The 15,955-nt window shown below is 42.1% G+C and overlaps 1 protein-coding gene across 1 annotated transcript in view; it reads left to right on the top strand.

Annotated features, from left to right (window-relative positions):
- tead1a (TEA domain family member 1a) overlaps positions 1–13,303 on the top strand; it is a 68,608-nt gene extending 55,305 nt beyond the window's left edge. The window contains 3 exon segments of the mRNA XM_084317134.1: positions 1,900–2,040; positions 9,092–9,244; positions 9,975–13,303. Coding sequence (XP_084173260.1) covers positions 1,900–2,040; positions 9,092–9,244; positions 9,975–10,088 — 408 coding nt within the window. The 3' untranslated portion in view covers positions 10,089–13,303.
- Positions 13,304–15,955: the final 2,652 nt, after the last annotated feature.

Raw genomic sequence — 15,955 nt, 5'->3', positions numbered from 1 at the left:
TTGTGTGTGAGTATGTGCATGTGCATGCACATAGGGGTGTTTGTGACTGCATGTGTGTGTGTGTGTGTGTGTGTGTGTGTGTGTGTGTGTGTGTGTGTGTGTGTGTGTGTGTGTGTGTGTGTGTGTGTGTGTGTGTGTGTAGTTAGCCTTAAGACAGTTCTCCTTAGAGGTCTAATTACATGATGCTGTACAGCCCCCCGTGCACCTCTCCCAGTCCCTAATCCAGGTACACCATGTACCTCTCTGCTATTACCAGGCACCACCATCCCACAGGTTCAATGACGGAACATTATGCCAGAATGTTTTCTCTCCCTCCGGCTTAATGGACTAAGATTAACTGAACGTACATTAGGTTCCCTCTAAAGTATCTCCCACCACACTAACAAAGATGTTATTTCTGTGTGTGTGCCTCTCTCTCTCTCTCTCTCCCTCTCTCTCTCTCTCTCTCTCTCTCTCTCTCTCTCTCTCTCTCTCTCTCTCTCTCTCTCTCTCTCTCTCTCTCTCTCTCTCTCTCTCTCGTTGCTGTTGCATTTCGGTCGTTGTACACGTTGTATTTATGCTACTTTAGTGTTGAGGCGGAGGCTTGAGCTGAACCCGGTGTCGTCACTTGCCTGCTTTCAGGCACTGAAGTCGCAAAGAAGATATATTGAGACAATAAAGTCAAAGTTCTACCAAGCAGTAACGTTTGAGGCTGGATATTGACTAACAAACAGAATCGATTATCCTCAATAACGCAAATCAAAATAATCTTTTTTCGTTAAGACCTACTTTGCAACAATCAAAAAATGCAATAATGCAATCAATGTGACCGCGGCGTTGGATTGAAAGCAGATCACGAACCACATCTGTTTTTATTTTCTCTCTCCCAAAGGATAAAGTTTAGCCACCCTTTTAAGCTGATATGAATCATGGATTGAAACTCATAGAATATAATAGATTATACTAAAAAAAATCTGATTAACACGCTATTTGGTGGACGCTTTCAGCATCAGATTAACGCAAGTTGCATGAGACACTACTGGTGTTGGTGGTGGTCGCGGGTTTGGAGATGGAATCTACGTGCAGCGTCTATTTATTTCTGAATGGCAGAGTGCACTTTCCCCCATTCTGTCCAGTCCAGCTATTTCATTCCATTATGTCCTCATTGTCCTGGTTGTTATGACAACAATGTGCCTTTTCTCTGTTGTGATTTGACGGATGATTGACCATTTTTAATATCGATTTTCTTAGCCCCGAGTTCAGAGGTATGGCTAGGAGTACACTTTTAGTGTTTATTTCTACTGAGAAAAACTCTCATATTCATCTCAGCTGGCGTCACAAAGTCTAGAGTGAAGTATGGCTGACCCCTATTAATCGATTAGTCGACTAATCGGTCGAAAGGAGCCGTAGTCGACTGGCCAACCTCTTAGTCGAATATAATACAAATAAAAAATAAAAAATATTATTATTTTTATTTTTTATTTTTTTTATCATTCTTTCCAAAAGAAAAGAGGCATAGAAGCGTGGCTAAAGCTAATGGCACGCATACCAGAGGCTAACTGCCTACAAAAACAGGCACAGAGGCACTGAAAGAGGATTTCACCCGTCTAATGAACACAATAGACTCGACAAATATCAAGATGTATCCATCAGTGGACCAATTGCATGCTTTTGCAGAGGACAAGAAGCCTTCAGTCGACTCCTTCAGACCTTAAGCACCCCCACAGCCCAGATGGAATGATAAAAAAGTAAAAAAAAAAAAAAAATATTATAATTTTTTTTCTTTTTTTTTGTCGACCAATAGTCGACTAACGGCTAATTTTGGCCAATCCTAGTCGACCATCCAAATCCTTAGTCGGGGACAGCCCTAGAGTGAAGTATGAATAAATAATGACATGTTTATTCCCTGGTTTCTAACAGGCCGACCTGAACTACAACGTGCAGGACGACCCTGCCGCCTTCTACGGGGTGAGCAGCCAATACGAGAGCTCTGAGAACATGACCATCACATGCAGCACCAAGGTGTGCTCCTTCGGCAAGCAGGTGGTGGAGAAGGTGGAGGTGAGGGAGCACACACACACACACGCACGCACGCACGCACGCACGCACGCACGCACGCACGCACGCACGAACACACACACACACACACACACACACACACACACACACACACACACACACACACACACACACACACACACACACACACACACACACACACACACACACACACACACACACACACACACACACACACACACACACACACACACACACACACACACACACACACACACACACACACACACACACACACACTATGATGTAGCCAGCTCCCTGGTTCTGTTTGAGGAGGGTGAGCGTGCTACAGGGCTGTCGCTTCTCGTTCAAAATGTGATTAACTCTTTCTCTGCCAACAACGATTATATACGTTATTGGGCGCCATCCTTTGAACGCCAACCACGTATATATATACGTTATTTGATAGTTTTTCCTTTTTCCTTTTTTTTTTTTTTTTTTTGTATCCACTTTTTCTCCCCATTTTTCAATTCTTCCCTCCCCTGTCTTGAACGTTGCTAGACTATGCCTCCCACTGGTCGGCTGTAGTGAGGATAGAAGCCTTGCATCACGTGTCCCCTCTGCCTGCATATTTTCCCTAACGGAGTTGCACTTCCGCGTTCGGTTTGTGCGATCTGATTGGCCACTGAGGTTAGCTGCAATCGCGTTACTCCTAACAAACTGGTTAAGCTTGGCGACTCTTTCGAAGTCGCTCTCTTTTGAAGTTGGTTAAGGTTAGGGTTAAGGTTAGGGTTAAGGTTAGGGTTAGTTGGTTAAGGTTAGGGTTAGTTGGTTAAGGTTAGGGTTAGTTGGTTAGGGTTAGGGTTAGTTGGTTAAGGTTAGGGTTAGTTGGTTAGGGTTAGGGTTATGGTAACAGCCTGCTGGCGCGATTGTTAGGAGTAACGCGATTGGCGCTGAAAAAAACGTCAGTGGCCAATCAGATCGCGCAAACCGAACGCGGAAGTGCAACTCCGTTAGGGAAAATATACACGTGTCCCCTCCGGTACACGAGGAGGCAGCCTGTCGCATCTTTTCACCGCAGCAGCTCGAACTCTCAGTGGCGAGGAGTAACGCGTGGGAGGCTCACGCTGCCCCCGATACTTCCTGTTTCCGCCGCACCGGCGTCACCCAACCGACCTGTAGGAGTCTCTGTCCACAACGTCCAATCCCCACCCACCGGCTTTCCCACCCTCTAACACTGCCAATATGTTAGTACGACGGCCGGCCAAGCCGGTAGCAACACCGAGAGCTGGGCTTGATACCAGCATCTCCTGCGTTAGTGGGGAGCGCCTTGCCCACTGCGCCACTCAGCCGCCCCAGTTTTTCCTTTTTTCCGATTTTTTTTTACATTATTCATCCAGGGACCTTGTTGTTACCATAGGGAATGAGTCTGAGATCGCAAAAGTCCAATACCGCCACCTGGTAGGATGCGGCCGGTATTGCACATCCTTTGAAACTCTGTGTATTGGGCCGTGCGTCGATTATATTGGATCGGGCGGACTTTTCTAGTAACCTGAACCTAGGGCTTCACCCGATCGCATTGAATCGTTTTCGGGACCCCCGATTCATTATGCTGTGGTGGGTTATGTCGTGGGCCAAATGGACATACGATCTACCAGATGGCAATCAAATAATTGGAATATTCTTTTTGGAATCCCACCGGCCACAGGTAGGAGCAATTTAACGTCAATTTCACCTTGATTTTGCCTTGTTTTCATAGCCATCGCCCTGATCAGCGTATGTTGTTGTACTAACGAATGCCGTTATTGACAATCAATTAATCAGAAACGACCCCCCCCCTTTCATGCATTCATGATGGAACATAATACCGATCATATGCATTTGAATTTTTTCTTGTAGCGTGTGTAGGGACGAAATGCCAATGGATTAAGTATAATACACGTCGCAGGCTATTACTAGCCTCCCAGGAATTACCGTAAACCGCTCTAAAACCATACTTATATTCACCACGGTATAAAACGGGAATGTATGGATGGAAAAATTATTTCTTTTTCACATCCTGAACGATAGATACTCAATGTCAAATGGGCCATAGTATTGCATCCATAGCTATAATATAGAATATAGTTTTAGCCCTGCAAACAAGGTGACTGACTCTTTGGTTTAATGCGTGGCAGCGCATAGCCATACCCCGGAAACAGCATGGCAGAGAATGAGTTAATGGTGTGTGACGACGCTGGCCTCCAGGTTCTCCTCTGGAGGTTCTCCTAGTCGACTAAAGACCATTATCTGAAATAAATAAAATACAAATGTATTCTAACCCTAACTAACCTTACTGTCATGTACTTGTCCTAATATACTAACCTACACTTTGATGAACATTGTTGCTCAGCTGATAGAGTTGTGCCCTTCCTGATGACTTGTCGTACAGAACTTGTAAGTCGCTTTGGATAAAAGCGTCAGCTAAATGACTAAATGTAAATGTAAATGTAAATGAATAACTGAACCACAATGATGTGTTTTTGATTGCGACATCGCAGTTTGACCTGCTGACTTCGGATAAGTCTGCTTTCCACTCTCCCATATTGTGAGACGTAAATGAACGTGCTTTGTATTCCAAGTGGCGGTGTTTGTTTTCATTGGTGACGTGTTTTGACGATTATTGATGATTTTATGAATCAATATCGGATTATTCAAATTAAGATAGATTTTAATCAGGAAAATCCTCCAATGACATTACTGTCTTTCAGGTTGGAGGGGGTACACATTGTCAGCTTTGTTACATAACTTCTTCTCAAGTTAATAACTCATTCTGCGCCATCGCTTAATGCGCCAGAGGGCGCTAGAACGCCATCGCTTTAATCAATGGGGAGACTGCGAGATTTGCGAGCGCTTAAAATATATCTTATATTATAGCTATGGGTCTAATACACCCGTCGATTGTCAGTGAGTTGCTTCCAGTCAACATGCACAAAACGCATTGTTTTTTCATCCGTACATTTCCGTTTTATACCGTTTTGAATATGAATATGAGTTTTGGTGATTCTTAGTAATCCCAAGAAAAGACGCGATAATAGCGTTTTAGAGGAATACACTAAATTACACGTTGTAATTTTTCGCCTGATTATCGAATCTTCCTGAAATCAAAGCTAGATTATCATTATTATCTTCTACTTCTTTCGTGTAACGTCAGAGGTCCAACTCCGTATCTTGTAGCCATGCCCTTAACTCTGGTCCCACATCAAAGAGGCTGGCTTCCGTCATGCATACATGATATGGCCCTCATAGCGCGGCGCTCCCCCCGCCACCTCCTGCACTCAACGGTGATCAGCCACACACACAGATAGCTTCGATCGCGGTAGAAATAAATATCAGATCAACGCAAGATTTGATATATAGAGTCCTTACCTGGTCTCTGATGTAATGCAAAAGAAATAATCGAATGATCTGATCGCCATTCCAAATACTGCTTGTGGAGGTCCGTCCCACATTGCCCGGCATTGCTTATGAAGGGGGGCGGGGGGGGGGGGGGGGGGGGCAGCCTCGCAGATGTATAGTTGTAAACGCTCGTGCTGCCGGAGTATTTAAACCCTGACCGCACGGCTCAGATCGGCCCGGAAAAGAAACTACACCATTTCTAATAGAGTGCAATACCGACTGGAAGGCGTAGGTGGCGGTATTTGCCCTTTTGCGAGCTCAGACCCATTCCCAATGATAACATCAGGCTGGATGGATGAAAAATGAATGGATATAGCTAATAAAAGAAATAACGATTAAAACCCGAGTTTTCTGAACGGTTGGCGAGGTAACCCAACTTTTTCTGTGATTGGCACAGAACACTTAAAGTTAACACTTTGATCGCCATGCTTAAATTCATAATTTACCATCCTCCGCCAGCCCTATTTAATATGGAGAAGTTCCCCTTCTTTGCAGGGCTATAACTTTTTAAATTGTATTGCTAAATTGACATTACTATGGCCCATTCAACGTCCTATATCTATTGTTCAGGGTGTAGCAACGTTATACTTTTTCATTCACATATTCATACTAAAATACGGTCTAAAGCAGGGGTAGGCAACCCTAGGCATGCGTGCCTGCATATGCACGCGGGGGCATTTGTATAGGCACAGGGGGCAGCAGTAAAAATGATTTTTTTTTTTTTTTTTTTTTTTATAAATATTATAATGAAATATTTTGCACTGTTGTCGCATTTATCTTGTTGAAATCCTCCCACAGGTTCTTTTTACTACCACATATTTAATTGAGACCCTTTATTTGTTTATTATTTCAATTTAACTGGAAATATTTGCAGAGCCTTATAACAAACATTATTACGGTCACCATTGTGACCAGTGGGATTAATCAACACATTTTATTATTTATTTTTCTATTTCATTGAACATTGCACATGTTAAAAGCCATTTTTTTTACTCAAAATGTGAGTATTACCAAGTCAACTTGTGTTCTTAAAACAATGACAATAAACATAGTTTTATTAGGTTGAAATAATGTGGTTGTGTACTTATTTTTCTGTTAACTTATTATGGATTGAAAACTGAAAACCTTAATGCGCAGTAACTGAACTCAATATTTTTAAGTTCTGGTAACTTATTATTATTATTTTTACAGTGTAGTCTTGCGATCAATCAAAACTTATTTACACGATATACCTCACATTCACCCTCCATTCACATCCTGGTGTTCTCCTGGTGTTCTCCATTAGGCCTGTAGGTGGAGCTATGACAGCACACGTACAGTACACACACTGATGGTGTGTGATGTGTCCAAAAATGTATGGGCAAATGTGAGTGAAATGGTCGCACTGTATGCAGCTGTTTGTCTACATTGCATCCCCCCCCCCCCCCCAACTCAGATTTAGGGTTGATACAACCATCATAATAATATTGTTAATAATAACAATAATGATGTAATAATGTAAAAATTATCATTAGAAATACCTGATTATGAGAAGAAAAAAAATTATGATGCATGGAATATTGTTGAGGCACACTAGTTACAACTATATTTCAAACAGGCACTCCATGTCAAAAAGGTTGCTGACCCCTGGTCTAAAGTATAAGTATGTTTTTATCGTTTTCTGCAGCTTTCTCCAGAACGTGATTTATAGCTCCAAATGCATTATATTGATGATGAAATACTGTTTGATAGGAGATAAAAAATTTCAAATGGACGTGCTTCTAGAAGTTACTACGTATGATCTGATGATAACCGGATGGGGGGGGGGGTCGTTTATAATTCCGTGGCCAACGTTATATGATTCATCTAGTGTGGGTGATATGATCATTAGAGCAGTTAGTATCGAACACATTGAAAAATAACGTTGACTCACCGTAGCTTCCTCGCGCCGTTGGGCGATGAGCGTGGAACAGAAATGTTCCTATTATGCGATGTACAAATATGCGATCCATTTCCAGGTTGTATAATAGTATATACGTCCAAATCATGTTGTTTATCGAGTTATTTGCAACCGATCGATGTCCAGTGTATCAAGATGGAGTCCCGCTAACGATAGCGAGTGCCCGGACGAAATATGGGAGAGCACCACATCCGGCGCATCACGAAATATGGGAGAGCACCACATCCGGCGCATCACTTCCTGTTTGGGCGATCCGCCTATCGGCCACCAGATGGCGCTCTTGAACCGTTGGAGAGTTGAGAGGGGCTCAACAGTAGATCTCAGGTCTCCGGGGGAGAAATATGATTTCGATCACAGATTTTTGAAATATTGATATCAAAGACGTGGTCCAGCGTCTTTGGCAGAATAAGCATGGCGGGGAAAGACGTGTCCCAGCGTTTTTGGCGATTAAAGTGTTAATATGACATTAATAAGTGTTTTGGCAGCAGAGGGGGAGGGGACAGAGCATGTTTATAATACAGGATTCTGATCATAGAAACGTCAGTAGGGTTACCAAGTGGGCACCTATCATCGTTTGACGACAAAAAACTTGCTCTTGGTTTACATTCATCTTTGGTTTTGACTGGGCACACTCAACAACAACAACAACAACAACAACAACAACAACAACAACAACAACAATATGAAAGAGAAGGCAGGGGTGATTTAAGAGCTTGAGGTCGTCCTTCATGGCCACGCTCTCTCTCTCTTGGTCTCCACGCCACACAAAGCTTATCAAAAAGGAAAGTCTTATTAGGGATCACTCTGTTGGTTTTCATACATCACTCTGGGGCTGACCTTGTCTGCACTTGAGTACCAACTGAAAAGCATCACAAAGGCAGGGGTTATTATTATTCTATTATGAGCTTGGGGTTTTATTTCCAGTGTTTATGCCTTGCTCACAGTCCCCCGGCCACGAGTCGTCTCAGACACACAGGCCATACACAGCAGGGTCTCCTGAGTGTCTCTGGTGCTCACCACCTGATCACAGAGACGGGAGAGAAAGGGGACAACGTATGACTTCTACATACATTTATGCAATTACATACATACGTTTAAATACATACATGCAATTATAAAACACACAGAAGACAGGTCGTTAGTATTACTCATGCTCACGTCTTAGAGACGGAGGGAAATACAATCTAACGGCTATCTCGTCACATCCGTGTCGTGCATCCATCCATGCTTTGTGGATCTGTTTAGAAACAGAAACATGAATACATTAAATAATCATACATTATTTACGTGTATGTTTACTTTAAAGGTGCTATAGATAACATTCAGCCACTAGATGTCGCAATAGAGCACCAGCATGTAATTTATTCAATCGGGTGAATTCCATGTGGGGAAATGGGAAGTAGGGAGGGCATACAACATTCATTTTGGACCCACAAACATTTTTTTAAAAAAATTGGGGGAAAAGCTATATTTTTATTCCGCACATTTCTAAAAGCTCTGTGGATGTGTTAGTGTAAACTAAATAAATAAATAAAGATTACCCTACATAAAAACTGTATCTATAGCTATAGCACTATAACCTTTAATACTGAAGAATACCTTTTACTCAGTATTCGCTTAAATAAAAGGAACGTACAGGAATCTGTCGACAACTTAATGAATACCACAGGTATAATAACCTAACACAGAAACCCCTCCTCCCTCCCCACTGTCCAGACGGAGTACGCGAGGTTCGAGAACGGCCGCTTCGTCTACAGGATCAACCGCTCTCCCATGTGTGAATACATGATCAACTTCATCCACAAGCTCAAGCACCTGCCTGAGAAATACATGATGAACAGTGTGCTGGAGAACTTCACCATCCTGCTGGTGAGAGTACCACCCTGTGTGTGTGTGTGTGTGTGTGTGTGTGTGTGTGTGTGTGTGTGTGTGTGTGTGTGTGTGTGTGTGTGTGTGTGTGTGTGTGTGTGTGTGTGTGTGTGTGTGTGTGTGTGTGTGTGTGTGTGTGTGTGTGTGTGTGTGTGTGTGTGTGTGTGTGTGTGTGTGTGTGTGTGTGTGTGTGTGTGTGTGTGTGTGTGTGTGTGTGTGTGTGTGTGTGTGTGTGTGTGTGTGTGTGTGTGTGTGTGTGTGTGTGTGTGTGTGTGTGTGTGTGTGTGTGTGTGTGTGTGTGTGTGTGTGTGTGCACGCGTGTGTGTGCACGCGTGTGTGTGTGCGCGTGTGTGTGTGCGTGTGTGTGCGCACGTGTGTGTTTGTGTGTGTGCATAAGATAAGATAAGATATTCCTTTATTGATCCCCTTGGGGAAATGCCAGTGACACACACATACAGCTCATCGTCTCATTAACAACATCATATCACAATCATTACATTTTTACAGTAACAACGGCACAACATAAATTCAAACAGACATGTACATGTGTTGACACACGTCGACTAACAGAAAGCCTGAGACACCATATGCGATAGTCGGCTGCAGCAACACCGGGGTGTCGTCGCGCCAGGAACGCATGTATTAATGTATTTAAACGTATGTATGTAATTGCATAAATGTATGTAGGAGTCATACGTTCTCTCCCTTTCTCTCCCGTGTGTGTGATCAGGTGGTGAGCAACAGAGACACTCAGGAGACCCTGCTGTGTATGGCCTGTGTGTTTGAGGTGTCGAACAGCGAACACGGAGCACAGCACCACATCTACCGGCTCGTCAAGGACTAACACACACACACACACACACACACACACACACACACACACACTCTATGCTAGTTGAACGATAGACGACACTGGAAAACATTTAATAAAAGAAAAAAAATGAATTCATAACTTGATCACTGGGCATGTTTACATGGACATTAATATTCCGGATACTAGCTGATATCCACTTGTTAAGATCCTAAGACAGGTTCGGGTGTGCACATGTATTTTCATATCATGGCTACCAATATGCCTGTACACCCAAGCAAACTGAAATAGGAACCAGGATATTGCTCTTGTTGTCATGGGAAACGGAATCCACACAGACGGTCCAGCCGACAGGATGAGTTGTCTCCATGCCTCAGTATCTGCATATCCCAGCCATCGTTTGTGGGTTTTCTCATAGTAGGGATATGAGAGGATCTCAGTCAAGATGGTAAAGGGTTAAACGGGACGTTTACATGTACGGAACACTCGAGTATCCTGCATGACGTGGGAATATTAATGTGCACGTCGACATACTGTACAACCAAGACTCTGGCTGCGTTTTCACTGCCACTCACAAAACCCATTTCCGTTGCAGTGACCTCACTTAATGGGGCATTTTCAATTTTTTTTTAACGAATTACATAGTAAAATACATCTGCACTACACAGACGCACGACATCCCCGAAACTACCGTATGCAGCTTCAATATAACAAGTGAAAAAGTGGTTTCAAAACTGGTTTCAACTAAACTGGTTGGAAACTAAATGAGCTACATTAACTCAACAGTGAAAATGGAGCCAGAGACACACAGCCCGGCTAAAACTACCACTTTTTTTTTTATTTTATTTCTTTTAGATGCGAAGCACCTCATTAGACCAGCAATGTCACTAACTCACTCACTCAGTCATTCAGTTAGTCAGTAATTCATTCACGGTTAGCCACTCTGCCCCCCCCCCCCCCCCCTAGTGGCGGCTCAAAGGCATGACACTTTGTGTGTAAGAGCAGTTCAACCCGTGCAACAACGCTTCACATCTACGACACTATGTGTCCTTGTAGTTTTTTTTTTTTTTTTTTTTTTTTTAAGCATCTGTATCCATTTTGATCCACAATGAAACTGAGGCGATCTCACCGCTGACATCTGACCCACCACTGCTACGAAGGTGTGTGTGTGAGAGAGACGTCACCATGGAGGATATTGAAGGACAAGAAGATCAGACCCTGCGTATCGTCACTGACAGACAGAGTGGTTGAAGAGAGGAGGCCAGGTATCTGCTGAAACCAAGGAAACGCCAAACACACTGTAGATTCTCTTAACTAAGGTGTTTATTCTTTTTTTCCCTTCTAGCAGCTACCTGTGCACTCTCACATTAAATGAAAAGACAAATGCCTACGTAGATATGGGTAAACGACAACAACGGCTCCGGAATAAACTTTGTTTTGTACAGTTAGCGACGAAGCTCTCAGAATAGTGCGAGCACAAACACGTTTTATCCAAAGAAAAATACATTTACCTTTTTTTGTGTACATTTCTGTTAACTAACTTATAGAGTTTGACGTGGATAAACGCTGATTATTGATAGTATAGTGTATATTTAATTCCAGGGACACCGATGCTAACTGAAATGTCTATAAATGAGAAAGACTAGGAGTAAGACTGAATGGATTCAGGTACCTTTGCAAACGAAAGGTGAACCCTCATCTCACTTGTCGCTAGATACAATTAATCAATAGATGTCGATATCAAATGAGATAATAGATCATATCATCTTCAATGGAATACACTGTGATAAATATATTTAAAAAAAGGAGAAAAAAAACTATACAACATTATTATTTGTGTTGTAAAGGAAAATAAATGTATGACCCAACATGAGCAGGGGGCTTTTTTGGGACTTTGTCTTAATTGAGCTATGAATTTGAGATAGTATACACACTGTAGATTTCAACACATTATTTTGGTAGCTGTCCTTGTTTGAACATACCAGTAAAAAAAATAAAAAATACGAACTTTGGGGGTTATGGGGACGCATAACTTTTTGATAGGGTTTTAAATTGATGATCGATGAGCCTCAGTTCAAGGCGATTGATCCCATATTTTTGATGATCTGAATGCACCTTCAGACAGTAAATGTGGCCTGGTCAGTGGTCGCCGTCATAGAGTTTTTCCATTCTCTGGCAGCCACCGCGACCTATTATTATTATTATTTTTCAAACGTTGTATCGTGGGTAGAGCGGACACAGCCTACAGTAGGTACATTTGAACTTAAAAGTGCAGTATATCGCAAGCCTTAAAAGAAGTCAGTTCACCCCAATCAATCATCGTTCCATTTGAATGAGGTCCGAGCAGTTCATCCTAAGATGATGTATGTGAATAAAATATTTCAAGTCTTGTATTATCTTGCCTATCATAAGCCAAATACTGGAGGTGCAGTACTGTATGTCAGATGATCATTGGTTCTTTACCCATGGAATGCTCCGTAGCATGAAGTGCCTTTGGTAGGGGACAGAGCTGTAGACATCTCTTTCACGAACTGGGGAATAAATAGCACAGTGGGATTTGATTTGTGGACAAAAGAGCCCTATCTGTTTCATAGCTTCAGTTTAGTAAATATTTACACTCAATAGAGGCAAAACCAAAAATAGAAAAGATGGATTGGTGTCGCTGTCATTTTGGGAAACTCCTATGGAAGAAAGATGAGAAGATGATTGGTAAACCCAGAGCCGCTGCTGTTTCGGTGGCCGCCATGTTAGCCGCCACTATCCTGCTCCACGGCAGCCGCGAAGTAACGTGTGCTTCCGCGTGTAACGTCAGGCCATCTTGCCATAGCTAACTGGCTAGCATTTCTACCAGTCTGGTATCTTTACAAAGTTATTCATTATTAGCATTTCATGGTCTGTTGACATTGAAGACACATACATTAAGGAGAAGTTGACACGGCTAACAAAAATACACAACGTAAATAATGTTTTAAAAACAATAATATATATATATATATCCTCACTTCTCTGGCAAATCCATGGACGGACGGCACTGTTCCATAATTTGAAGTTGCAAGCAGTAGGTTCTCCAGTAGGGGGCGACCTGGTGTGACGTGTTTCTTGCCCGGTGGCTCTGGGTTAAAGCCAGGTTCAACACATCACCTGGATGCCTTTTTCATGGAGACTTTATTACAGTGTTTTTACTGGTAATGACCACGGAGGTCATTCCAGATACTATCACTTTTGAAAATTTGCTATATATATATATATATATATATATATATATATATATATATATATATATATATAAAAAGAATAAAAAATAAACTAGTGTTCTCGATTGTTGTCATCACACAAAACGCTAACCAACGAGCATCTGTAAAAGCAATGCAAATGCGGTGTCTGAAATTGTTTAGGTTAGATCATGTAATTTTCAGTGAGTTGGTTGTCAAGTTATTAATCATCGTCTTTGTCGTCAATATTGTCTTGTACGTGCAAGTGGGAACGTCATAATCAAAACTCGTCTGTGATCGATTTCAAAATGGCCTTGAATATTTTTTGCTCTCTAGATGGCATTCGCAGGATATCTGTGCGCAGGGGATTTTTGATAAGGTGCTTTGTATAAAGGTGACAATAATGTTTGGTACAGATGTTATGTATATCTTTGATATTCTTATGTTTATCCTATTTTGAGAAGAGAATACATTTAGGAGAAGCTGAAACCTAGCTATGTGTGTGTTGGCAATGCACAGGGTCTGATCTTTTGCTTTGTAACTTTTTTTCCCCTCAAGGCTTAAAAAGTATAATGTTAGATATTTTCTAGCTTTGTAGAAACTTTGTACGCATATTATGTTGAAATAAATGGTCAATTCCCATCTCTCCTCTTCATTTCTTGTGTCTACGTGCATCAATTCATGCAACATTAGCTCAGATCTTACTCATTGGCATGTACAGTATATTGCCAAATGGCCCTCTGGATGAATAAAGTATTTCTATTCTATCTATTCTATAGAGGCCTATGGGAAAACAAAACGACGTTGTGCAAATGGAGATAATTGAGAATCTATAAACATTTCTAAAGGGAAAATCCACCCTAAAACAAATTATATTGTGCTATTCCATCTTGGGACAGTTGAGTCGATATCTATAAATAGACACCGCTGTCTTCCTACGCTGGAAACCAGAGCATCTTCACTTGAATTATTTTTTGTCAACAGGAGACACTTTTTGTAGTTGGTCCATCGACAACTGGAGGGGATTGGGGGGGTGGGGGGGGGGGGGGTTGGACATTTACCGGGGGGCCAGTTTCTAATCGCAGCCACCCGTAGGTGTTCTTTAAGAGCGTTTTTTGAAAGTGGGTAGTGATTCACATTTTGTTTTTACGGCTGTGGGTAGGGCGTTCCACATTGATGTGGCATAATTGCGAAACGTGTTTAGTCCCTTGTTTGAGCCGAATCTGGGTTTAACATGATTTGTTGAGCTCCCTCTGGTGTTGTTGTCGTGGTATTCACTGACCTTTGGGAAGTATTTCTACATGTACATGGGTATCTTAGTGGTGTAGTGTATCTTGTAGACCAGGCCCATTGCAAGTTGCTGTACTCTGTCGTCTACTCTAAGCCACCCTAGGTTGTCAGAATGGGCAGGGGTGAGGTGGGTTTTATTAGGAGTAAGGTCAAGCAGTAGTCTGACTGAATCAGAAAATGTACCCATATCCCATTAAAACCACCTTGGGCTGTTGTAGTTTCCTAGGAATTGTTCCATTCTCTACGGAGCAGCTCCAGGGTTTGTCTCTTGATGACATCATCAGTAGAGTCTTGTCTCTCTGGTGTTCAGGTATAGAATCTGTCGAACCTCTCTAGGCAAAAGAGCCCTGCTTGGTATTGCACTTTGTTTACTTGTGGGTTGGAGTTTAGTGACTTATTATTATATTGTGAATTTCCCCAGACCTGTCTTGACAGAGCCTGAAGTGTGGCCAGCAGTAGCAACCCATCCCATAATACCCACTGAAATCCAACCCACACATCAGACAAAGAAACAAAAACTAAACAGAAGATGTCATCTTTTGCCTAGAGGTCGCTGTTTGATTACATTACAGATTCTTCCTTTACGCATTAAAACTGAGCTGTACAATATTATAGAAATAACTGTCAATTATATTTTAGGGTGGATTTTTCCCTTCAAGTATTGATAGAATAATTATGACCGCAAGGATGTAGTACTCATCCCGAACACCAGGGGGAGACATACCCCAAGAAATAAAATACCCTAGTTATTTAAAGCTTCATTACTAGGTCTATTATGTTTAAAGCATAGCATTTAGATGCATACATGTATGAGCTGGTTTTCAGCTTTGGGTTGCAGGTCTATTTCTGGTGGGCCCCTAACTAAAACTGATTTTGGATCCTGGCTTAAAAAAAATATATATAACCTGATATTAGTTATATTACGAGACAGACACATTGATTTATTTGTACTAATAAGACGAATGTCAGTCCCACCCATTCGCCCCCACCCCTTGACATGATCAGGTCTATGTCATAAGGTTAGAAACAGACTCGCCCCTCCCCCCATGTATAAATGCAACCTAGTGTACATTTTAATCCAGACATTACATGGTGTGATCAGATGACAAGAGAGGCTATAGGGTTAGATGACTAGACAGTTGTGTGTCGACACTAAAGCCCTGATGGAGATAAAGCCTCAGGTCAGACAGATGTGATGATGACCTCTGAGAAAACAGGATAACAACAAATCTCTTCTCTTCCTCATCATCTCAAAAGATACCAGTCTAACTGCCAATCCTCTTTATATCAGTAAGTGTGCATGTGCTTGTGTGTGTGCGTGTGTGTGTGTTGGTGGGTGGGGGTGGGGGGGGGGTACATAGCGGAATGTAATGTAATGTGGGTATAGTTGGGGCTTTA

Source organism: Notolepis coatsorum, assembly GCF_963971535.1.
Source record: "Notolepis coatsorum genome assembly, chromosome: 6".
Lineage (NCBI taxonomy): Eukaryota > Metazoa > Chordata > Actinopteri > Aulopiformes > Paralepididae > Notolepis > Notolepis coatsorum.
This window is presented reverse-complemented; position numbering and strand designations above follow the sequence as displayed.